This window comes from Seriola lalandi, unplaced genomic scaffold, assembly GCF_002814215.2.
Source record: "Seriola lalandi dorsalis isolate HSWRI2012SDOR001 ecotype SW California unplaced genomic scaffold, Sedor1 jcf7180002053710, whole genome shotgun sequence".
Lineage (NCBI taxonomy): Eukaryota > Metazoa > Chordata > Actinopteri > Carangiformes > Carangidae > Seriola > Seriola lalandi.
Window position 1 is genome coordinate 17,180 of NW_019524263.1, and position 24,582 is coordinate 41,761.

At 39.9% G+C, this 24,582-nt stretch overlaps 3 protein-coding genes across 3 annotated transcripts in view; 2 read left to right on the forward strand and 1 right to left on the reverse strand.

The window, feature by feature from the left end:
- Window positions 1-1,839: 1,839 nt before the first annotated feature.
- Window positions 1,840-11,462, reverse strand: lrwd1 (leucine-rich repeats and WD repeat domain containing 1). The gene is made up of 16 exons (XM_023401625.2): window positions 11,415-11,462; window positions 10,168-10,289; window positions 9,689-9,923; window positions 8,953-9,072; window positions 8,661-8,807; window positions 8,477-8,569; window positions 7,778-8,155; window positions 7,118-7,232; window positions 6,850-6,950; window positions 6,318-6,528; window positions 5,769-5,841; window positions 5,201-5,344; window positions 4,530-4,636; window positions 4,222-4,383; window positions 3,729-3,838; window positions 1,840-3,489 (listed from the first exon to the last, which is right to left on the reverse strand). Exons 2-16 carry the CDS (start codon window positions 10,245-10,247, stop codon window positions 3,337-3,339), a joined length of 2,229 nt encoding a protein of 742 aa, XP_023257393.1. The 5' UTR covers window positions 10,248-10,289; window positions 11,415-11,462; the 3' UTR covers window positions 1,840-3,336.
- Window positions 11,463-12,241: 779 nt separating this feature from the next.
- On the forward strand, window positions 12,242-15,750 carry alkbh4 (alkB homolog 4, lysine demthylase). Its single transcript, XM_023401627.2, has 3 exons — window positions 12,242-12,374; window positions 13,637-13,825; window positions 14,218-15,750. The coding sequence occupies exons 1-3, from the start codon at window positions 12,258-12,260 to the stop codon at window positions 14,737-14,739; spliced, it is 828 nt and encodes a 275-aa protein (XP_023257395.2). The 5' UTR covers window positions 12,242-12,257; the 3' UTR covers window positions 14,740-15,750.
- A 1,058-nt stretch (window positions 15,751-16,808) lies between these two features.
- LOC111651622 (E3 ubiquitin-protein ligase CBL-like) overlaps window positions 16,809-24,582 on the forward strand; it is a 17,884-nt gene continuing 10,110 nt past the window's right edge. Inside the window, exons 1-7 of the mRNA XM_023401616.2 lie at window positions 16,809-17,378; window positions 19,308-19,555; window positions 21,391-21,537; window positions 21,887-22,043; window positions 23,108-23,229; window positions 23,423-23,560; window positions 24,246-24,333. Of these exons, the coding sequence (XP_023257384.1) occupies window positions 17,235-17,378; window positions 19,308-19,555; window positions 21,391-21,537; window positions 21,887-22,043; window positions 23,108-23,229; window positions 23,423-23,560; window positions 24,246-24,333 (1,044 nt within the window). The 5' untranslated portion in view covers window positions 16,809-17,234. The remainder of the gene's footprint in view (window positions 17,379-19,307; window positions 19,556-21,390; window positions 21,538-21,886; window positions 22,044-23,107; window positions 23,230-23,422; window positions 23,561-24,245; window positions 24,334-24,582) is intronic.

The following is a 24,582-nucleotide window of genomic DNA, read 5'->3' on the forward strand; positions in this document are numbered from 1 at the left end:
GAGGCGGAGCGAAACAGCATCAACACCCCCCCACCACCACCCCTATTTCCCCTACTGTACTGTACTGCAAGGGGCAGCTGGAGCTGTTGGTTAAGAGCAACTCCAAGTATTTTAGCCGGCATGTGGCTCAAGGGGACATGGGGAGACACAGAGTAAGATGCAGTATGTTTGCTGGTACACATGCATGTTTACAAAATCATGTTTGTTTTCCCTCAGGCCCTATCCTTGTATTTATTCCCCACAAATACCTTACAAATAAGTGAAGTACTACAACCTGCAACTTTATTATTTGGTACTTATTTCAGACATAAATAGAAAACTCTCAGGTAGTGGCTACACTCACAAAGGCTTTACACTGCAGCAATTTTCATGCTCCATTAACCTGTTAGGGAGCCCTGTGGGCACTCTAAGCACTGTGCAGTACTGACTAAAGATTTTAGTCACTTATCATGTTTAGATTTAGATTCGTATCAAAGATCTTATCTTGTCAGTCGCAATTTCATTCTGCAACGACTCCAAACATACTGCCAGTCACAAGGAACTATCTTCACGGACAAAAAGAACAAGGAGTCCTACTGCAGATGATCTGGCCTCCACAGAGCCCCTATCTCAACATCATGGAGTCAGTCTGGGATTACATGAAGAGACAGAAGACACTGTTGCATGTTGCATATTCTCAAAACAATACAATAGCTCTTCTTCTACCTTGAAAGATTGTCCAGTGCAGTGTACTTAGGAGAATAAGTGCTGCTCTACAGGCAAAGGGTGATCACACCATACATTTTGTTTAATGCACATAGGTAATGAATAAAAAACTGGTGTGGCAACCATGTGGCATTTTTTTTAAACACATCCTCATTTTACTTTTTTATTTCACTTCAAGATCATGCCCCATGATATTCATCCTCCTCATTTTACACTGAATTTGATCAGGAGAGTGTATGTGTGGGCTGCAGTCATCAGTTTTAATGACCATTGTTCTCCATTCACTGTTTATCAGTTATTGACTTGTGTCTTATCTAGTTCCAAACTAGATTTTGACCTTGACCAGGTAGATTTATTAGTTGTAGTGTCTCAACCCAGGTCCACATTACTTTATAGTTTAGTTTCAAGTAGAGCTGGAGGATAAACCTTGCAGGACAGGTGAGTCTCACAAAATGCCTGAGGGGAAAACCCAGGACATAATGAACTATAATCTATTCCAATTCATTATAATTACTAATGAAGTTGTTACTTCAAACATCTATGCCTGTATGTCCGCCACTCACTCAGCTTTACTAACATTTTGTTATTCTTGGCATTAAAAATGAATGTCCTGCTAACTGGTCTCAGCCCTTTAATTATTCAAAAGATCTCTTGTGGTATCTATAGTCCGAAGATGCAAGCAGATGGCTGCCTCACTCACAGAGGTGAGGCACAATTTCACACGACACAGACTCATTGTGACTATAAAAAGGTATTTGTCCTGCCTTGTGATCTATTACACAGCCGATATTATGCTGAATGAAGGGAGTATAGAGCAGCTTGCAGGGGAATTAATTAGAAGGTGTGATTGAAGTGTAATTTATTTGAGCATCCTGGTAGCCTAGTGGTTAAATGCCCCCAGTTTAATTGTGGCCCGGGACCTTGTAATATAGTAAAAAAGAAAAACAAAATCAGATCTCATTACAATACAGGGTACAGCCCAAATAAAATACACTACTCGACCATTTATAAAATTCAGTCCTTTTATCCCCAATTGCAAATCATATATATATTTTTTTTAATTAAATGAAAAAAGTTCACATGTAACTTCACAACACATGGAAACATGGCAGGTTGTAAGCACAGTAGAACTACTGTGGGATATAAATGGCATTTATACTGTTCAGATCAATATAATTAGACAGCAGGAAGGAAGAGGATGTACTGAATCTGTTTCGTAAGCGGTCAGTCGCCAGGATGCATCTCCACTCTGCGTCTTTCATCTTCACAGTGAAGTCAATACTGCTGTTTATATTCCTTAATGTTACCAGAGCATTACAGAGTAACAGTATACAGTACGGTCCAAACCAAGGTTCATTCACATACAGATGTTAAAAAAAACGTACATTTGAAAATGAAAGAAAAAAAACATATTAGGGCAGAAATTGCACAAAAAAAAAAAAAAAGACTTCCTGAAAATTAGTTTCACTTATCAAACTCGCATTTAGCTGCTAAATGCTCCACCATGTTCTCCAGCTCGTTGCTGTTCGGTCTCTCTGCAGGTATCGTACAGTGTTATCAGATCTTGTTTTTGACATGAGGTTGACGATAGGGAACCAAAACAATCAAAACAATGAGTTGCAACATGCTAAAACACTGGCGGGCTGAAGGAAACTGCAGAGGCTGGTGATATTTATCTGTGGGTTTATCAATATGAGCGACACCTTTTAAATGTTGTAAATATCTTGATATTTCCATGTTGGTTCTTTGAACACAAGTTCATAATGTAATAATGAGGCACACTACTAGAAATCATACTGCAAGCATGAAATTAAACTGTGCCAAATAAAACCACACATTAAAGAGACTATAAAACAAGATCTAACATGAACATACCTGAGGCCAATTACAGCTGCATTTGCAGCAAAGGTTGCTTTATTTTGTATAATCAATTACACTTAAATAGAGTTGTTATGGTCTGCTACACATTTTCTGACAATTTCAAAGTTGAGTTGAGTTATTATGTGGAATGATTACACAATTTTTTTAACTGATACCATGTTTTGTGGTTTTTGGATCTGATCTGGATCTTTTTTTTTTTTATAAACTTTCAAAATAGATTAAAAAAATAATTGTGTCACATGGCAACAATCAGTAATTCTCTTGCCTTGTTTATACTACTAATCGCCTGCAGTGGTGACTCTTCACTATAAAATTCTGCAAATTAAAAGTTTTACTTTACTCTCAACATGAGATATTTTCATATAGAAAATAAAGAATATTGTTACTGTAAACCTTCAACCTATCTGGCTGATACTTGCTGACAGATATAACTGCAGCAGCATCATAAAAGCCACTTTCTCCACAAAAACTGAAGAAAATGATCAAAGAACAAGATCTCACAGAGGATCTGTCAGTCTGTCTCTGTTTGACAGAGTGGTATTCTGTTGTTTCAGAAAACACCCAGTTTGGTTGTTTACTCTGACATACGAGTTAGGTAATGGTCCGTCACATTTTCAGTACTGCATCTGAAGTACTACCTCACAAATACCAACATTTGGTACTCGCTAGTGATTTTTTTTTTCAGTACAAAAACCCTTAGGATCTGCCTGACTTCCTTTAAGTTACTTCACAGTCTCATGGCTGTTCTGCTCAGGAGGACTCCTCCCGTTTCCACACTATCACCATATTCTTGTCACTGAGGGCCACCAGGTAGCGTAGCTCAGGGTCCATTGCTACGCTGTTGATGGAAGGGCCCTCTACTTGGCTGAGGCCCTTCCTTACCGGCATCGGCCACTCCAACACCTGCAAAAAACAAAGAACAGTCTGTAAATTGTAGCTGATGTTTACCGTGGAGATTTTGGATAGTCATTTTACTGTTTACTGTTTGTTTTCTTTTACAAATAATCTTGGTCAACCTGGGGGTTTGTTTACAACCTGTCTGATTGCTTTATAGTAATGTCACTGTGTTAACAGATATCAGCACATAACTCGGTCGCTACTATCATAACCAATATAAAAAGACATTGAGAGGAGAAGGCTACCTCAGTGGGCAGTATGGGTTTCCCCATCTGGAAACTGTTTTTCTGCAGTTTGGTGACGTGGTACGTCCACAGCCTGCCTTTGTCGTCACCACACACTATGTAGGCTTGGCCTGAAGAGAGGGGAATGAACACACACACACACACACACACACACACAAAGCAGATCATCAAACTGAGTTCAGAAAGGCTTTTTTCTCTGCCACTCAAACACAAAGCTCAGGTCAAGCCTCAAACTGAGTCACTGGCTTGTGGCTGGACTGAAGCAGAACACACTGTAACAAAGCTTGAAGAGCACTTATGTCCTTGTGCTGACGTTTGAAGGCAGGGTTGTACCACTTGTATCAAGTTATTTTCCTATTAGAACTGCAGGCAATATAGTTTGACCAGAACTCTTTGGTGCCCCCTTTCTACTCCAAGTGCAACAACAGATGATTGAAGATCAAAAGCAAAATGAGAAATGCGGCTCTGCCGATGCTCGAAGATGTGGACTTACCCGGACAGGTGTTGAGCGCCAGGTAGGGAATCTCAGTGTTGGTCCACTGCAGCTCAGCGAGAACCACAGCACACACTGTCATGCTCTTCTTGTCAGGCCGCTGAGCCTTGGTCCTGCTCCAGCTCCACAGGTAAATGGAATCATGCATATAGTTTTTGGAGGCTAAAGGATCATAATGATGAAGTGCAACAGAGAAAGAAGAGAAAAAAAATAAATAATTGAAAAGTTAGGGGCATGAATTTAAAAAAAAAAAAGAGGGCACAATATGAGCAAGGGTCATATTTTATAAGTACTGCAAGATCACTTACCCACTATGTCATCAGTAAGAAAACTTAGGCCGTCAACGGTGTGGTAGTCGTGGTCTTTGTCTTCCTTCTTATATATGGGGAAAGTTATCTCCATCTCCTTGGACCGACTGAGGAGAAGTCAAACACAACATCACACACTGTAAGATAACGGCAGCTCTATCTGTTTAGTTTTACACACAGTCAACAAACCCAGTGTCAGCACCAATCCAATCTAAAGGTTAGTCACTGCAGAACTGACAACAGATCAGAAAGTTCACTCAGGTGAAAATTAAAATTTTTCTGAATCAAAACAAAGAATGTCTCCTTTGTGAAAACCATTATACACTCTACTGTAACGTCAGCATTTCATTGTGGTATTCTATACTCATATTCCAACATGTTTCACCTTTAAAACGAAAAGGTTTTTTGTCATTTCGGTGCACAGAAGGAGAGGCATCACAAGGTGAGTAGTGTTTTGTATCAGTGATGGATTTTAAAGCTTTTTTTGTCCTTGAATCTTTAATTAATGACCATTGTGAGTCCTAATGCATTCTTATATACACAATAAGTATCTGCTGCTTTCTAAAAGGCCTGGATCAGTCGTTTTGTAATATTGCCTCCATTCTAACTAAAGCTCTTCAGAGCAAACCGAAACTCATAGATACAAGAACACACACAATAACAGCCTTTACCTCTTTGTGCTGTTGTTGGTACCGAGCTGTGTGTTGAAGCAGTACAGGCCATCCTCACAGGCAGTCAGTACCTGAGCGCTGGGGGAAGAGGGAGGGAGGCAGATGTGCAGAGGGGTGGTACTGATCTCCAACACCAGCAGCTGACTGGAGGGACGCACAGAGCAGAAATATTCTCAACATCACAGCCTGAACCTCTCACCTACCGTCCTGGACCCGTTACATCATCTTCAGCTGAGATTCACGAAAGACTTCAAAAATTAATTTTTAATTCTAGCAAAGAACTCGAAGTTTGTGAAGATACTGAATGTGTTACCAGTAATATGATGTAACAAGATGTCAGGCGTGTATTTTTTTCCAATCAAAAGACCTGTCCATACTATGTATGTATGTACCATATGAGTTATGTATATGTAACTCATGGTACACACCCCTCAGTGCAAACTGAAACTAATAGAGCTAAAAACAACATTAAATAAACAATTTAAAAAGAAGCAGTATCAACTTTCTGATCAAAATGTTGCTAAAGACAAATTTCTAGGTAGTGAATTATTCAAGCAGAAATACTCACACAACTTTGAAGTTGTACTGGCTGTCCACTCCACCGATGTCCCACATTACTATCTTGTTATCGTATGATCCCGCTGCGAGAGGAAAGGTGAAGGATGAATAAATACTTGCTAGCGACGCATGGAGACTGTTTGTGAAAGGACAGTAAAGTATGTCAAGTCAGGCATGAACCGACCGTGGCTGCTCAAAACTTCACAGGTGCAAAAAGGACGACAAGAAACGATTCAGGCTCTGTTGGGTAAATAGTGCCATTCACCTTATTTTTCCTTTCCAAATAAATTAATGCTAAACTGTAGCTTACTCACAACCTGCCCAATTGTATTTCTGACCCCATCATAGAAATGTCACCTTATTCTCGTCACCCCCCCAATTAACTTGGCGAGTTCAATGAAAAGATTACTGACAGAAACTAGGGTCAAAACAATGACACCGAGACTCAAGTTGTAATTAATTGGGGGTCATCCTTTCATCTGTCTGATGTTGGACGTCTGTCAAACAACCAGCTCTCTTAATGTTGGCTGTTTATCTGTAAGAAGAAACCATGACTCACTGAAGAGGAAGTTTCCCTGGTGGTGGTTGAAGCGGAGGACAGACAGCGCCTTGCGGCTGGCTCTGAACTCCCCGTAGGCTACGTTGTTTCTGGGGTGGATCAATTTGACCAGTCCTCTCTTTCCACCTGCCGCCAGGATGCTGCAATGTTGAGCCGAGGCCCCGCCTCCTCTAGACATCATCACTGTGGACCAGGCCAGCGAGAAGAACTCCTGTGGTGAAGAAAACACAGATACAAACAACATCAGACAAAAATCTAAAGCTTTTTTTGTTATATGAAAAGTCAATTTTATTCAGAGATTATGCCACCTGTGCTGCAACAGTTTTATCACACCTGCCATAGACCTGTAAATCCTGACAATAAGAAATCTAAACTTAAATTTATATGTTATTTGTGCTAAGTTAATTCCGAACAGCTAAAGAATATGAGCACACAACACTCACCAAAGAAAATCAGGGAGGTTATTTCCTTTAATTATAAATTATGTATCTTGCAATTATCGGAAACCTATCTCATAATAAATGGAACAGACCTCGCCATGAACTTTGTACTTCTTCATCACCATCCCCGTTTCACAGTCAATCACACAGAGAGAGTCTCCACCACAGGTTGCAACCAAACGGCTTCCTCCACCTGTCAAAACAGGAAAAGAAGTTTATTTGTTTTCCTCCTGTGAACATAGTTATAAGAGAACCTTTGAAATTAATTTACATCTGGACAATTTAAACCTCCTTTAAAAGGCCTTGTGGCTGCCCTGATAAATGTGAGGGAACAGTTTCTCTGAATATGGTCAACTGTACCGGTGGAATCTGGCAGCGGCTGGAAAGCACAGGCCCACAGCTGGGTGGAGAAATCCTCAGAGTTGTCCTGTTTACTGTGGCACTGGAGGACATGCAGAGGCTTCAGACACAGTGGCTGCAGAGAGGAGGAAACATGGACAAACAGGAAGATGGAGAAAGGGAGATAGCAGAGCAATGGGAGGAAAGGACTTTAATGACATGACATTCTGATGATACCAAAAATTGGGCATTCAGTGCTGAACAATGAAAAGAACAGTCATTTTAGTTTAGCGTGTCAGCACTAAACACAAAGTGCAGCTAGTTTTGCAGGTTTTGCATCCAATAGTTGTTGAGATATTTTAGTCTGAACCAAAACAGTGGACAAACATGCTAAAAATACAATACTATAATAAAATGTAAATATGAAATCAAATAAAAAGTGATACATTTCTGATCCTTCCTCTAAAACATTTGGATTTCTCCTCAGGGGACCATGAAACAACTGTCATGAAAATCTGGACAACAGTTGTTGAGGTATCTTGGGTTGCTCTATGATCAATAGATTTAATCATAGACATTTAAAAGATTAAAGTTATTGGAGCTCCAAAAACAGAACACACCAACTTTAATGGCATCAGTAATAACACAGGGTTAAGTATTTAATAGCTGTATTTACATTACCTGTGTCTTATTGCAGTTCTGTAATGTAGACAGCATGTCAGTGTCTCTCTGCAGTTTTGTGGCTTTTTTGTTGACATCTTCCTTCCGTTTAATCTGAGCTCCATCTTCTGTGGTTTGTGGCACCTTTGAGGCTTTCCTGGGTGCCTCTGCCCGTGTCTGCCCTCTGGTGGGGGTAGAAGGAGGCTGAACTCTCTTGCGGGGGCTCATCCTGACAGTGTCGGCCTGAGTCAGAGGTTTGAGGCGGAGGCTAGATTTGCGAGGACTGTCTTCAGCTGTTGAGACTGGGAGATCTGCACGCAGCCTTTTGCGAGGCATCAGGCTTATGTTGGTGTCCATTTCTGATGTGGTATTTTTCCTCTTTGTGGGAGTAGAGATTTCCTGAAGAATAGCAAACAAATACATGGTATGAACTTCAAACCAACTCCCGTACTAATCACTTACAGGTTCAGCATCATATATTTTCTATACTGTTTCTTGAATACATTATGCACCACTGCACAGAGGTTTGAATTTTCTCAGTATTGCCCAGTGACCGAAACACCAGATCAGATCTATAATGAGCTGAAGCAGCAACACAGCAGCATGGAGGAAGCCACCAATACACTCTGAAAGCACTGTACAGTTTGAGGATCACAATGACCATGCAGTCAGGTTTGCTACAGACATCATGTTAAAACTGGTCATCCTTCAAATTCTTACACAGTTCTCTTTTTTATCAGTACACTCGCTGCTCTCCGGTTCCGTCTTTGGTTCTGTCAGAGAACGCAGGAACTCCTTAGCGAGAATCTCCACCTAAAACCAAACAGAGACACAGTTACTAAAAATGACAGAAGGCAACACAAGAAAAATCTCACTCACAATGTCTGTAACATCCTGAACTTACCTTCCATTTGGTGAAGTCAGTGACTGAACTGGGTCCAAATTTAATCTGTTGACGGGCAGTGTTGACAAAGTTTGTCTCCAAGGTGGACATTTTCTCTGCTGTCATGGGATCTGGGAGAGTGAAGCTCTTCTCCCAAAGTGCAATTATCTGAAAATGACCAAAGACAGTTTGTACAGTGACAGAAGGAAGAGCCTGCACAGTAAAATTGTGCTGTACTGCCACATTTACAGAGTAAATAAAATAAACATTGGATTACTGACATAACAGTCAAAATAAGAAAGTAGTTTCATACCCTCGTCCTCAGGACCTCACTGTAGACGCCGCGCAGGTGGAGGGCATTAGCACCGATATCTTTACCGTTGTGAATCCGCAGGTTGGGCAACAACACCATCAGCTTGTAATTATCACTCACCTGAGGAAGAAAAGCAACAAAAACTGTCAAGCCTAAGACCTAATGAGGAGTGCTGAAAAATACATAAAAATGCAAAGTTATCCTCCTTTTCCATCCTGTGAAATTGGCCCGAAAAAAAATGATGTCAGTCTTTGCAAATGGAAATGATCTACGCTATATTTGCATTTGGAGCAGAGATCCGATCACAAGTGGTCACTCCAGACACATGTTAATGCCAGGTGTGAATTGATGAGCTGTCCACTTGTGACTGGATCACCCAAGACACATGCTAATGCCAGGTCAGATAGAGCCGGAGCTGACATAATAGACAGACAACCATTCACAGCTACAAGCAATTCAGAGGGTTCAATTCAAAATTTGCATGTCTTTGAACTGTGGACGGAGACCGACACAGACACAGCCAGAACATGCAAATGCAATTCAGCCGGCTCGTGGAATTAAACACAGAAACTTCTTGCAGCGAGGGGCCACTGCTGACCACCAACCCACTGTGCCATAAAAAAGATTTGTAGTGAATGAGCTAGCACAATGGTATGGTCCTTTTTAATATATAATAGAGACGACAAGACGAGTGTGAACATGACATTTCTGCTCAAGAATTACTGTTAGCCCTCACAGTGATATAAAGGTTGTCCTCCGTCTTGAGCTCTTCCAGACTGCTTAGAGACTCCAGAGTCGTAACATCCTCCACCTGGTTGTCGCTGAGGTCCAGGTAGCGAAGTGCAGGCAGCTTCAGGTTCTTGGGCATCTCCTGCAGTCCGTTCCCAGACAGATCCCATCGCTCGAGGGACTGGAGACGGGACAGCAGCTTGACTGGCAAGTCCTGAACCTTTAGCCCGAGCTTAGATAGACTGAGGAGCAGAGAGCGTGAAGTTAGTGTTCGGGTCAACATAGTGTGAAATCAAATCAAATACAGGGTCACTTAATGATTATCTTAAGACCGCTGTGGCAACTTTTCTTTCTTTTTTTACCTCAGTATTATTTAAGGACTTCTTGAAACTCATAGGCATTAAATAACACATATAAATAAAGGGTTCATTAGCTGAGACCTTCAGAACAAACACTAGCATAAGGAGAGAAAAAAAGCATGCTTACTTCAGTGTCTTGATTTGCTCCAGTTTGTTGGTTTGTGGAGAGCCTTTCTCCAGTAGAAGTTTCTCAGTTATTTTCTCCATTGATTATCCGTAGGGAGGAACACAACTCAAAAAGAGAAACAACTGTAGAGGAAGGATGGAGTATTACAGAGTTAAAGAAAGAATAATGTCTGCGTGTGATGTTGTCTGTTTAACCCCTGTTCAAACCCAGACTTGAATCTTGCTGGCCAGAAGTGCTCTGTACCCATAAATGACACGGGGGTCTGCTGACCACACCTTGACTGCACTCATACATTGCTGGTGAGAAATTCAATCGCTTGAAGTCAGAAAAACTGGTTTCTGGTAATTCGCCCTTTAATTGTAGGAGTATTAAAAGGCACCATACAGAGTATCTGACCACTAATGTTATGTTTCGATGGGCAGATCTCTGTTTTGTTAGTAAAGAGTGCTCTATTAATACCAACACAAGGACACATGGGTGCGGCAATACACACCCCCTGTTGACGGTTTCACACAACTCCACCAGTCATACAAGACACAGTGAACTGTTTATGTTTAGGCCTTGTCTCTTTGTCTCACTTGGTTACTATACTATGGATTGTAGTCAACCATGTAAAACTCTACCTTTGCTCATCTTTTCTTCAAAATGACTGCCTTACATAAAATGACTGGACTCTCAGTCTTCTTTTTAAATCTCCTTGCTCTAATACATATAATATTTACAGTGGAGTGTCAATGTTTTCCTTTCTATGGTACATTGCTTGGGATGCTCCTCTGTTTAACATTTTTCTTTGTCTTATAGAATCTGTTTAAAGAATAAAATGTTTCCTGCAATATGAACACACCTTCACTGAATGTATATCAGAGAGTTAACACAGAAAAGTGTCACTTACTTAGACAAATAACCAAACAACCCTCAAAAGATTCAGTCATAATTGTAGCCTTAGTATATTATCAATAGCGTTTCAGATACATATTTAAACTCGTTTTTCATGTAACATTATGTTATATTTGTTGAGGTAAATCGTGTTAATTCAATGCGAAATGTTTTTCTTACAAACAGCAGTTCTTAGCTAGCCACGCTGGAAGCACCGACTTCCACTCTCTGTGTATATAAGCTAGTAAATTCGCATTATAAACAATAACCCAATTATTCTTGACTTTTAGTAAACGTCCAAACCGTTAACTAACATAAGAAAACATCAGGTTCATGATTTTTGTTTTAAATTCGTGGATAAAATTGCTTACCGATACTTCAGCGACTTCAGTGAACTTACTGCCCCTGTAGAAACCGAGCTTTCCCGGGGAAACTCTACGTACATCCGGTGGGCGTGGTTAATATATCATGTGTTTTTTCACCCTGAGCAGAAACTGCCAGGCAAATTGTATTGCCCCCAATTAAGGCTGGATTACCAACCAGACAAATGCCCTGTGGCCCAAGACCCCCAAAACACCCTGGTAAACATTTGGGTTTATATAATATAATTAGAAGTACTATAATAACTATGTCAGGTCCTCTATCCTCTATCTATCGAATACACTTATTTATGAAATAGTCTCGACCATGGACCCTGGCATTTTAGTTTTAAGACTTTTTGAGCTTATTCTGTGGATATGTCTTGTGTTATTGATTTTTTTTTATCAACCTGCTTCCCTTTTGTCCCTGTGTTATGTAATTAAAACAGAAAGTGTGTGTCAGTGTCAATTAGAGAAACTAGACATTGTCAGTTGCTACAGGTCAGCCCTTAAATCTTTGTCCTTATACTGTATTATTTGTTATGTTATTTCGTATTATGTTTGTTAATTTTATCAATTTGTACATTTTTATTCTTATTTGGTTATTGTTTTATAAGATACTGCTGTTTCTATAGATTCAATTCTTGTTGTAGAAATGTTGGATGGTTAATAAAAAATTACTCTCATCTATTAAAAATACTTTTACTTCTCACCTTTTAATTTTTATTGTCTAAAATCCTCAAAAACTCACTAATTCATACAGTTGATGGTGAATGCGTACACAGGCTCCGTTAGGTGGCGATATTGTTCTGTTTAGTAGGTTAGCAGACTATCAACAACAGAAGAAGCTACAGGATGATGGCACCTGATAGCAGTGACGGTGCTACTTCATGTGCTTGTAAAGGCATCCGGCGGTGTCTCATGTGTGAAAAGTTGAAGGGAAAGGGACAGCTGGAGGCGAGTGAACCTCAGGTAAATATTTTGGACTGAAAACCATGTTTTACTTTGTTTTTATCAGCAGGAAAGGGACGCAGCCATTGCTAGCACTGTTCGCAACTTAGTACGGGTGCCCTCACGGGACAAACCATCCTGCCTCAAACAGTTATTACAGAACTACAGTCATAACTTCTAACACAAAAATACTTGCTGACTTACGTCTTTAACTACCAACTTTTCTCGTTATAACAAGATACACTGATATGTCAAGCCACCCCGCACTAAGCTACCTGGTTTCATTTTTCCATATTTATTGCCATGTGCCCTCTAGAAAGCAGTGGCAGAGGATGTAACCAGAACATTAACTTAAATAAAAGCATTAATTCCACAATGTAAAATACACCATTACAAGTAAAATTCCTCCATTGACAATATTATTCAAGTTGAAGTATGTAATTATAGTCCGGAAATCAAAAGTAAGAGTATTCAATGTAGTAAAATGTCTGTTACTGGTGCGTTGATGTGTGAACAGCATTTTGCTGTTGCAGCTGGTTGAGGTGGAGCTCATTAATAACTATTTTTATATAGGACCGAAACTAATGAGCTTGATTGATCTTGAGAATAATGAGAAATGCACATCACAATTACCCAGAGACGAAAGCAACACCTTCAAACGTCTTGTTTTGTCAACCAATAGTGTTGTTTTTTTAGTTATTAAAATAAATGTGTGGGAAATCCTCAAATTTGAAATGACAGAGCCATGAATTTTTTTATTTTGCATGAAAAATTACTTCAATCATCATCACAAATTTATTCTGTCACTTGACAAATCAATGGATAAACTAATGGTTTCAGCTTAACTTGAACATACTGTTGAGATGTCAAATCTATAACAAAGCATCATATCTTATAAGCACTTCAGCTGTTTTGTATTTAAAAAACCTTAGTCTGTAAAGCAATCATATGAATGTAGTTGAGTAAGAAGTCACATGAAAAGAAGATACTCAAGTACCTAAAATTTGGTGCAGTGCTTGAATAAATTTTTTGTTTATGTCAGTACACTGTGGACTTATGCTGCTTCACTGCATGACTTTTTTACATTTCACTTCCTCGACAGGAAGTGGCTAAAGTTGAGCACCTTTTTTGAGAAAGACATTAATTCAATACAGTAAAATTGTGGTTCATCATCAAGACAATATCAAGAGTGCTATGTCTTGGTAATGTAGAGCAGACGTAACATAATAATAATTATTATTATTATTAAATATTATTATTATACTTTTTTTTTTAATGTGAAGGTTGTACATCATTTCCACTACAATCCTGAGACGGGGCTTGCCATTTACAAAGATGCTGAGGCTGCATCCTTCCCCTTTCCTGGTGTCTTCCTGTGGGAAAACTTCATATCAGAAGAGGAGGAGAGGGAGCTGATAAACACGATGGACCAGGATGTGTGGAATCAGTCCCAGTCTGGTCGAAGGAAACAGGTAATGTGGAGCATATGAAATCAATATTTGCTTGTCTAACTCTGCAGATTATAACATATAAATCTAAATTTTTAGGGCATACCAATATGTGTGTAACATCAATACATTTGTTATTAAAACATTATATATTATATGTAAATTCTCGCAAACTTAATGTCAGTACACACAATTTTTATCCTCATTTTATAGGGTCATTATAATTTAGGGATGTTTTATTCAGTCAGTGACACTAATTACACACACACACACACACACACACACACACACACACACACACACACTGACACAGGTGTATCCTGTCCCATTCACATAGATATATCAACACTAACAGGAGAGTCAAAGGTGACTATCAATCATGAAATAAACAAAATTCTCCTCTCCTATTGTTGCAGGACTTTGGTCCAAAAGTGAACTTCAAGAAAAGGAAAGTGCGTGTGGGCGGCTTCAGTGGACTCCCTGCTTTAAGCCAAAAACTAGTGCTCAGGATGCAGCAAGAGCCAAGTCTAGCAGGCTTCCAACCAGTGGAGCAGTGCAATCTGGATTACCATCCTCAGCGAGGCTCCTCCATCGATCCACACCTAGATGACTCCTGGTTGTGGGGGGAGCGCCTGGTCACCATCAACATGTTATCAAACACTACACTAACCATGTCGCTTGAACAGGGTCTGCCTGAGTTGGGACTAGGAGAGGAAGTCCGCGTAGCTGTGCATCTTCCTCGCAGATCTTTAGTCGTGTTGTACGGTGAGGCGCGACATAGGTGGAAACATGCAATTCATAGGGAGGATGTTCACGAGCGCAGAGTTTGCAGCACTTACAGAGAGCTGTCTGCGGAGTTCTTACTTGGAGGGCAGCAGGCAGAGCTGGGAGTTCAGCTGTTGAACATTGCTTTGAACTTTCAAGGAACTCCGATATAAAGTAATCAGATGATGCAAAGAAAGATTGTACTACCAGAGTCTAGACTACTTGCACATGTCTTGGACTGTGTCTCATTTCAGGGGTGCCTCCCTAAACAGTCCTTCTGTGTCCTTCAGAGGGCTGAGGGTTGTAGACTGAAGCTGTGCTCCCTCCCCAAACGCGACAGTCTACAGAGGAGTCACAATACAGTCGTCGTCAGTTCCTGCCAACTTCAAAATCGACCAGTGCACAGTGGATTTTCGAATATGCAAATTTAGAAAGGATACAGTGGCTGTGGCTCGAAATTAGGGCAAAAGAAGAAGAAGAAGGAGGAGACGACCACACATCTTTGCTGCTTTTAGTGCAGCCTTAGTCTTGAATTGTGGACTTAAAAAAAGAGGTGGACACTGAAGCGGACTCTGGTTCTTTGGCTATTTGACTCGTCTGGTCCCAACTAATATTGAAACTATCATTGTGTTTGTCAAAAACCTGTCGAAGGCAATTTAAGGGACTACAGGTTTTGTTGGACGAATGGAATAATATAAATTTAGTGATTAAATTGTAGGGTTTTTTTTCAGGGTTTCAGACCTGCTGTCCTTCACAAATGTAACTGTTAGTATTGTTGTTAACAACATGAATAAGCAGTTGATGCCAGATACAGAAACATATAAGAAACTAGACTTCTAGTTACATAGAAATATGCTAATAGAATATACTGGTTACCAGTCTATTACACTAATATATAAAATGCGTGGAAATTGAATTAAAACTTTCAAAGTCACAAAAGTGAATCTAAAAAAGTTCTGTCACCTGAAACTACTCTGTACTGCAGGTGTGCTCGTTTCTCTTAAATTATGCTTAAATGGATTAAACCCTCGATCTGAAGCTGTTTGCACAGTCTGAAGCTGTTTGCACAGTTTGTACAGGACAAGAAACCCATGCAGAAGGAGGTCCAAAGACTCCAGAGACAGTATTTTCTTCAGTCCTCTCTCTTTTTCGTCTTTGTATTTTAATAAAAAAAAGAAAATTTAGCCCAAGACACTTTGCTTCACTTTTTCATTATTTAGAATGTGCATTTACATTTACTGCAGTGGTGACTGGAACTGGGGTGTCACAGATTTCAGTGCAGCGTGTCCGTGCTTGGCTGTGACTCCTTCAGCTGTAATGTGAGGAAATAGCCAGCCAGAAGCAATGCTGGCTCCAGCTGGACCGAGGCCGAGCTGCTGCAGCCACTGCAGCCACTGAGATTCATCATAGTAATTAAGTGGTTGTTGATGTGAACGTCATCTCTCTGCTGTGCTGCTGCAGCTCACATGTTGTCATAGACACCTTTAAAGGACCAGACCAGGGGCTTTATGTTCTGTGATTTAGGTCCTCTACTACTGATAATATATCATTTACAACTCACTGCTTTTCAATGCATGTTGCAGTGTTTTATGGCTCTGAATGCACCTCCCAGGATGCAGCTGCTTTCCACTGATGTCACGACATTGTTAACAGACTACTATCCTCACACCCACAAACAGTTTAGAGCCACCAGTTTACCTAGTCTGCTAAATAAAAATATTTCTCCTCCTGATTTTTATTTCTTTATATGGAAAGTATTACTGAAGGTTAACTGAACAAATAACAAATGAAAAATCCAAATAATTAATAAATAGTTTTCTGGTCAATATCTTCAGGTTCATTGGGGAGACTTGTTCCTGGATTACTCAGTATTTCTTTTTGTTAAAATTAGCTTCACCTCCTCTAGCTACAACATTAAAATGCTGCTTACACGTGAATGCATCAATAATAAATCCGGTATAATATATAAGTAATAACACCCAGAAAAAGGCCATTCTCCTTGAATATACATTTACTTTTGAAACCATCTTACTCTGTTTTATCATGTATTTTTTTTCTCTCCTTTATACTATTGCTATTTTTTATCTTAGTAAAAAAATCTAAATATTTGCATACACCACTCCTACACAGACCTGATCGACAAGTAGTTTGTCGCATTTTCCTATCACAGGTTTGCTTGTTCACAAGCCATACCTTTATTTTGAAGGTTGCGGCCGGACATCCTTGTTTACTCTAGCTGCTGGCTTGTCGTTGGCTGAAACTGCTGCACAACCTGTTTGTTGATCGCTCTATGTGGCTTATTAACACCCCGAGTCTATAATAAGCCGGGTTGATATCTCAGGGGGGCTTTGACTTGCCGACGCCAGGAAGAGATAGCTAACTGTCTGACAGCAGACACAACAACATAACGACTATGTCTTAAGCTTGTATTTGGCGACGGAATCACACAGAGAGGTTTTTCAAATGTAGCTCGTTAGCTAGCTGCGTCGCGTACAGTGTACACACAGCCTTTTTTGTTCTGCTCTAGGACAGTCTCTGCATGACAAATTATTACCGATGTTAAGTATAGAGCATAAGTAGCGGGGTGTTTTGCCGAAAAACGTGTCAAGAATAATTCCTGGTTGTCAGCCTAAGCCCCGGGGCTAACCCCCGGTCGCCGACCGATTTAATGGCCGGAAATCCGAGGAGGGGCGCCGGTCTCATCGGCTTGATGAAGGACGCCTTTCAGCCCCACCAGCAGCCTATCCAGCCTCACCAACCTGCTGTGGTCGATAAGAAAATGGTGGAGAAATGTTGGAAACTCATGGATAAGGTATTGACAATGTTCTTAGAGTAAAAAGAAATCGTTATAAACATTTATAACATGGGACCGAAATTGTGAGTATTCACTGCCACGTCCCTCCTTTTCATGATCATTACCGTCAGAAATTGTTTGGACATGACCATTTTAGACCTGGACTTTTATATTAGTTATAGACATATTTTACCTTAACCTACTGTGAAACTGACATAGTATCAGATTTAGTTTCACACATCCACACAGAAAGGTATCTTGACATTCAAATTGGAGATGTATGTAATCTGTATGGGAACATTTAATCCCAAACAAATAAGTACAATAGAAGTACTGAAGTGCAATAGTGTCCCTGATCCAATATCCAATTGGGATAAATTATAGAGAATTGGGTCACTGTGGCAGTAATCTGTTGATCATTTGCCATGGACTTTAAAGGGCTCATAGATATCCCTGAGAGAACACGCAATAATTGGTATTATATCAAAAGGGAGCTCTGTGTGTGTTGTGTGGGACGAAGCTTTGTTTTTTTTTTTCACAGTATATCCTTTGCTGATTGTCACTTTAGTTTATCTTAAACACAATCCTAACTGTGTGAGACAGAGGAGAAGAAAGTAGAGAGAGATTAAGAGACAAGAGTTCACAAGAGATTAATTCAGGAGGGCTGGATTATAGAGGAGAGACAGCATGCGATAAAAGACAGTACGGTGTAACATTGCATGCCTGCGCTGTGCAAAGACGTGGCTGTGCTGCCTCATTTCACCTACAGTATGATGTGTCATCATGTCACATGGCAAGGCGTGATCCCTTTTGCTGTTTTTAAAACTTTTTATACCTGGTTTAAACTTTATGTTTCCTCTAAGGACTGTGATAATATGGTAATAGTGATTATTGCCTGGCAGTGGAACTGTATGGTGATATCAGGTTTATGTTGGAGGTTTTTAGTGAGTGGTTTTATCCGATGTAATGTATAAGAGTGGAATAAATGGTTGTGTTGAACACTGCTTCAAGTACTTTATGTGCCTTTTGCATACATTTTTCAAATTGTTGCATATTGATATCAAAAGTATGCAATAGATTTGCTGTAAAGTGTCACGTTATGAACAAAAGCAAACATTAAAAAGTACGCAGTCTGCACAGAGCTGTAAACACCCCCCCACCCCACCCCACCCCCACAAACCATCATTGTTCCTGTTTTTTATTGGCCAGGCAGAAAGTAAAATGCTAAAAGAAACTGCTAAATTGAGCATCAGGTTAGTGTTTACGCGCCTCATGTCACGATGTTTGAAGAACTTTGAAAGGAGACAGAATCGATATGTTGGTATTTTAAATGCTCTCATTCATGTTACAGCCAGCAATATTACTGCACAAGCACTACTCTTATTTTTGTCCCTCTAGTGCTGGGTCTTGCAGGACAAATCCAGTCTATTACAACTTGAGTTTTGTTTTCCAAGCACTGAGCATCATTCTCATCCATTCTCAAAAAAAAATCATAAGATGAAGTTAAGTGCTGAGCTGTGGGAATATGGCAATATCACTATAACAAAGTCAGATTAGGCAGGGATCACAAGCGGTCAGATAATCTCTTGTAGTAAAGTGGTAAAATGATAAAGTGGTAAAAAGATTTGCCAAACCGTCTATTGTAAAGAGTCATCACAGTTTACTGACCCAGTTCATGTTCCAGTTTTGACCTACAGCTTGTGTTGCTGTGTTCCCAGATCCCAGCAATTACTTTAGTGAGTGTCATGTCATCATAAGTGATAGAAATCAATACTAAGGAAATTAGACCCAAGTTCTAATAGACCTAAATGATCCTTTACAGATGGTGATATCTATTGATCAAGAGTTCTCCATAACTACAGACCAGGGGGCCAGATTCTCAAAGGTTGTTGTTATGCTGTTTGCATGTTAGATGAGTCTCAAAGGGCCATTGTATTCCCTGTCCAGGTGGTGCGTTTGTGCCAGAACCCCAAGGTGGCATTGAAGAACAGCCCACCCTACATCCTGGACCTGCTTCCGGACACCTACCAGCACCTACGCACCATCCTGTCCCGGTACGAGGGCAAAATGGAGATCCTTGGGGAAAACGAGTATTTTCGCGTGGTCATGGAGAACTTGACCAACAAGACTAAGCAGACGATGAGCCTTTTTAAGGAGGCCAAGGAGAGGATGTATGAGGAGAACTCCCAGCCCAGGTAAGCTTATGTCCTGATGAAATGTCATCCATCCTTGAGGGGGGGTAAACAGGCTGTTACATCAGGATGTGGCAAAGAAAAGAAGCTTTGAAGCGGGGGAATTGTTTGGGTCACTGACAGAGGTGTTACAGATTGAGAAATAAACCCTCAAGATCATTATTGTAGGATACTACACAAATTAGCTCTTGCTGACTGTGTTATAAGTGTTTGGTCTAATCATTAATTTACTATGTCTTTAGAGAACAGAGTTGCACATATTATTGATTGAGAATAGGTGGTCTCATCTAAACACTGAGTCAAAACCTTCGTATGTATCTAGTCCGTTGTTATTACAAGGTAGAGGCAAACCTTTTCCAAACAACTCTGTGTGAGTCCTCTGTCCTTTTTGTCTGTGCTACTGTTTTATTTCCATGACACTGTGAGAAACAGATTTTAGAAACGTGTCAGAGTAACTCATTTAGATCGCCATGGCCTAGTTTTTGAACAGCAGTTATTCTATTAGTCCAACATTAGGTTGGCAGTGACCTATTGGTGTAATTATAGTACAGGCTTGGGCTTTAACCACTACATCTAAGGAAAGAAACAGACAGACGCTGCTCTGTCATATTTCTTGTGATGCCACATGTCTATGTAAAGTTGCTAAAAAGTTATTCCACACACCATTTTTGTATTTTCCGTGAAGTGTAACTCATGACGTTTGGCGAAAGTGGACCAGATGTGCAATCTGATGCAAAATCACTCGACTGTATGATAAGGGTGTGATTAAACTGTCGCAATCACATCCACTTCCTCTGTTTCTCAGAAAGCCATTACTAAGCGAAAGTTCATCCTTCCTCTGAAGCAAGCTGATCTTTATCAAGCGTTTCTACATAAATTTTGTGCATCAACAACTGTGTGATTGTATGATTGTTGTTGGGGCTATTTTATACATATATATATAATGTAGTTTATATTTAGGATTTTTTAAACTGTATTGGATTAGCTAGATTATGTGCTAAATCAAAAGTCCATCAGCATAGGACCTTTGTTGCACACTGTGCTTTAGGGCTACAGTATACCACAAGTGTAATCATGCTACTCCATCCTTCTGAATGTGTTTTTGAAACTAGAAAAGAGTGGGTTTTCTGTAGCTGAAAAATAGTGGTTCAGTGCTTAACAGAATGTAGAAGTCTCAAATTAGCAGCTAAAAATGCAAGGCCAGCGGATTGGTAAAGGTCAATAGTAAAAGCTGTGAAGGGCCGCAACTAACGCTTATTTTTCCTATCGATTTATATGCTGGTTATTTTCTTGATTCATGTCTTTGTCTGCAAATTTACAGAAAATCTCCATCCCAGTATCCCAGGGTCCAAACTATGTGCCAACTTCAAATCTCATGTTTTCTGACCAACAGCCGAAAACCCAAATATATTAAGTTTACAGTGCTATAAAACAGAAAAAAGGCAGAAAACGTTCAAGAATGTGGTCAAGTTTTTCAGCTTACTATAGGTAAATGAATCACGAAAACCATAGAAGATATTTAAAAGTGGAAAGTCTGATTCAGATTTTAAAGTAGGGAAGGTTTTAACATTACCATCCTCATATAAACGGTTTAACAGCATCTCTGTGTGTTGAAGTACAGAATGGTTGTGGTTGACTAAAAGCATTTGGAGGAATTATTAAGATCTACACTGTAAATAGTGTCATTTGTTTGATAATGGATAAGCACATACACACATGTTTGTTAAATAACTGTAATCTTTCTGACTTGAAGTGATTAAAACTTAATCTGATAATGTCCTGTACTAACTTGTATTTGTTTCTGTTTTTCCTTCTCTCTCTCCTCTCCTCTCACTCAGGCGAAACCTTACCAAGCTGTCTCTGATCTTCAGTCACATGCTGGCAGAGCTGAGAGCCATCTTCCCCAATGGCCTGTTTCAGGGCGACAACTTCAGGATCACCAAAGCTGATGCTGCTGAATTTTGGAGGAGGTCATTTGGGGACAAGTGAGTTTCAACTCTATCAAACTAATTTAGTTTGGTATTTTAAAAGTTAATATCACGAGTTTGTGTTATTTATTTGTGCTTGTAAACTTCTGTCTGAAACTATCAAAAGTGAGTGTTAATAATGCATTAACTATGCAAATTTGCATCTGTAGTTTCTTGATTAGAACTAATTTAGCAAGTTTGATTCTGTCTGCGTGACTCTGTTAAAGCCCGCCTTTCACAGTTATTCTGTTTAATAAGTTGCTGTCTGAGCTTTAGGTTTTGAGATTGTGATCATGATGGTAATCAAACCACGGTGACGGGTTAGGTTCATATAAAACCTGTTACTTCTGTGACCCCTCTCTTGAAGGACCATTGTGCCATGGAGGACATTTCGTCAGGCTCTCCACGAGTTTCACCCCATCAGCTCAGGCCTGGAGGCCATGGCCCTGAAGTCCACCATCGACCTCACCTGCAACGACTACATCTCAGTCTTTGAGTTTGACATCTTCACCAGGCTCTTCCAGGTAAGGCTCATCACGGTAGAGTGTTTTGGGGATGTTAAGGTATCCACAAGTCCATGCTTTAATTCAATACAAGGCAGGTTTATTTATGTAGAATTCACAAGTCTGAACTCTACCTTCATGAATTCTTCATAAAACCTCAATGTAAATTAAGAATGACATGACAATAAAAAAAGGATGCAGTGTGCAATTGTAGCTGTGGTCTGACATCTCAGACATAACATACATTTGGTTTTGACACAAGAGTATCAGTTTCGATCATCAGTCTTTCAGTGAGTCCACCTCAAATCTCTGCTGTGTGGATACAGAAGTAGACAAGATGTACTCTGTGTGGAAACAGAAAGTCAGGACATTTTCATTTTCATCAAGCTTGAAAGCTGCTGTGCTGCCGAAGTTTGGATTTGAGCAAAATCTGTGTCTTGTATCTGCAGCTCTGTGTAATGTGATCCTGTTATTTGGGCATGTTTAAGTTTTGAGTTCAAGCTAACTGAAGGAAGCCTTTGTTGCCTGCACCTCTTAATTTTTATAGGCTCAGTAGTAACCTTTAATTATTTATCATTAACGTGACTAGATTAAAGGTTGTGTTAAATTTTCTTGTAAACAAAAGTCATGTTTACATTTAGAGTTACAGTGTTATTGTTAAAATCGGCTTTGTTACATCTGTGTTTTTATTGCTTGTACTTCTTTCCTGTCTTTGTTGGCACTTGGCTGCGTTTCTTGGCATGCCACCACTACTTGTTCATCAGTGGAATAATGTGGAAGCATTGGAAGGAATGTGTAATGTGTCACCTGAAGGCTTGTGCGTGCATGTGCATCCACGAGAATGTCTTTACGCGTAGTGACACACTCATAAAAGCGTTGCTCTGTAGTGCTAGTAGCTATCAGAAACTCTTTTTTTTATGGCTTAAAGACGATCAAATGAAATAAAAACTTAACAGTGAGACTTGATGAAAGAATTAGATTCCTTCCTGGATATTTTAAAATATGTTTTTGGGCAGTAAAGCTGAACAAAAAACAAGTGTTTTCCGTATCATGAACGTTTTTATTTGTGTTCATGTGTTTTGTAGCCATGGTCGTCTCTTCTAAGGAACTGGAACAGTCTGGCAGTCACACACCCTGGTTATATGGCCTTCTTAACCTATGACGAGGTCAAGGCTCGACTGCACAGGTTCATCCACAAACCTGGCAGGTGAGACACGGACGAGCACTTTGAACACTTAAAAAAAAAAAATCCTTTTAACCATTATTCCGCGTGGTCCAGAAATACATGGAACTACAGAAATGAAACTCTTTTGGATGAATCCAACAGTCTGATTCCCAACTGCATTGAACATGTTATTGCAATTGAACGCTGACTGTGTTCAATGCTGTCTTTCTTTCAGTTACATCTTCAGGCTGAGCTGCACCCGGCTGGGCCAGTGGGCAATCGGCTACGTGACAGCTGATGGGAACATCCTGCAGACCATCCCCCATAACAAACCACTTTTCCAAGCCCTCATTGATGGATACAGAGAGGGATTGTGAGTCCCACTGCAACACAGTATCAAAGCACCAATTTATATATTTTGGGGTATAGTATTTTCTAACCCCTGCTTTATGGAGGGGGTAGAAAAGATTAGAGATCGCTGTAACCACTGCAGAATTTTTAATCAGCATATTGAGGGAATGTCATTGTGTTTCACTGTGTTAATAACAGGGGACAAGAAACTGAAAGGGCCTGTTCTTTACACACAAACCAGCAGCAGTTTGTTTATTAAGTGTATCTTTTTAAACATGTTTCTATTTCCTGGAAAAAAAAAAAAAACATTTATTTTCATTGATGAATTGAACCCAAATAACAAACTTATAGAGAATCAAGACTGGAAGTTATTAAAGCTCTGTAATAACTTGGCACAATAAGGACAGAAAGTCAGAGTCACAGCTGCAATCTGTTCAATAACTAAGTGTGCGCTGAAGCCATCTTTCAAATTTGTGACTACATTGTTTATATGATTTGTATTGATTACAGACACGTCACTTCTGCTCTACAGTTTCACTCCAGTGGACTAAATTTAAGAGCAGGGGATTGTGAAAGGGTCTTACGCACAGGGAATTATCCCAAACACTTGTTTTTTTTTATCGACTTTCAACTAATTGTTAATTTTATATGATACTGAGCTGTGTGTGGATAGGTGTGTGTGTTTAATGTATGTGGTTTTTCTCCAGCTATCTGTTCCCAGATGGCCGTGCTCAGAACCCAGACCTAACGGGGCTGTGTGAACCTTCTCCACAGGACCACATCAAAGTTACTCAGGTTTGTCTGTTTCTCATGTGAAACCCAGTCAACCAATTTCTTGTTCCTGTGCGAAAGCAAATATGTGCAATAGTCACACTGCAAAAGGTGCATTAGGCAATTTAGAGCCACCATGTTATGCTGTGATATGTAGACCATGGTACTGGCCGATAGAAGCAAAAAAATAAATGATAAATTCTGAGTAAATTTGAATAAAACCGTGACATGGCCAGTGAGTGTTAATGACTACAATCTTCCATATAAACAGCC

What these genes read in the sequence shown, in the direction of transcription:
- lrwd1 (XM_023401625.2), bottom strand. Translation starts at nt 10,247, where the DNA reads ATGGAGAAAATAACTGAGAAACTTCTACTGGAGAAAGGCTCTCCACAA. An exon ending in CTGACTTCACCAAATGGAAG is followed by an intron (nt 8,570 to 8,660) that starts GTAAGTTCAGGA and finishes GTTTGGTTTTAG; the next exon opens with GTGGAGATTCTCGCTAAGGA. An exon ending in TCTTACTGATGACATAGTGG is followed by an intron (nt 4,384 to 4,529) that starts GTAAGTGATCTT and finishes ATGATCCTTTAG; the next exon opens with CCTCCAAAAACTATATGCAT.
- alkbh4 (XM_023401627.2), top strand. Translation starts at nt 12,258, where the DNA reads ATGATGGCACCTGATAGCAGTGACGGTGCTACTTCATGTGCTTGTAAA. An exon ending in TGGAGGCGAGTGAACCTCAG is followed by an intron (nt 12,375 to 13,636) that starts GTAAATATTTTG and finishes TTTAATGTGAAG; the next exon opens with GTTGTACATCATTTCCACTA. An exon ending in AGTCTGGTCGAAGGAAACAG is followed by an intron (nt 13,826 to 14,217) that starts GTAATGTGGAGC and finishes CTATTGTTGCAG; the next exon opens with GACTTTGGTCCAAAAGTGAA.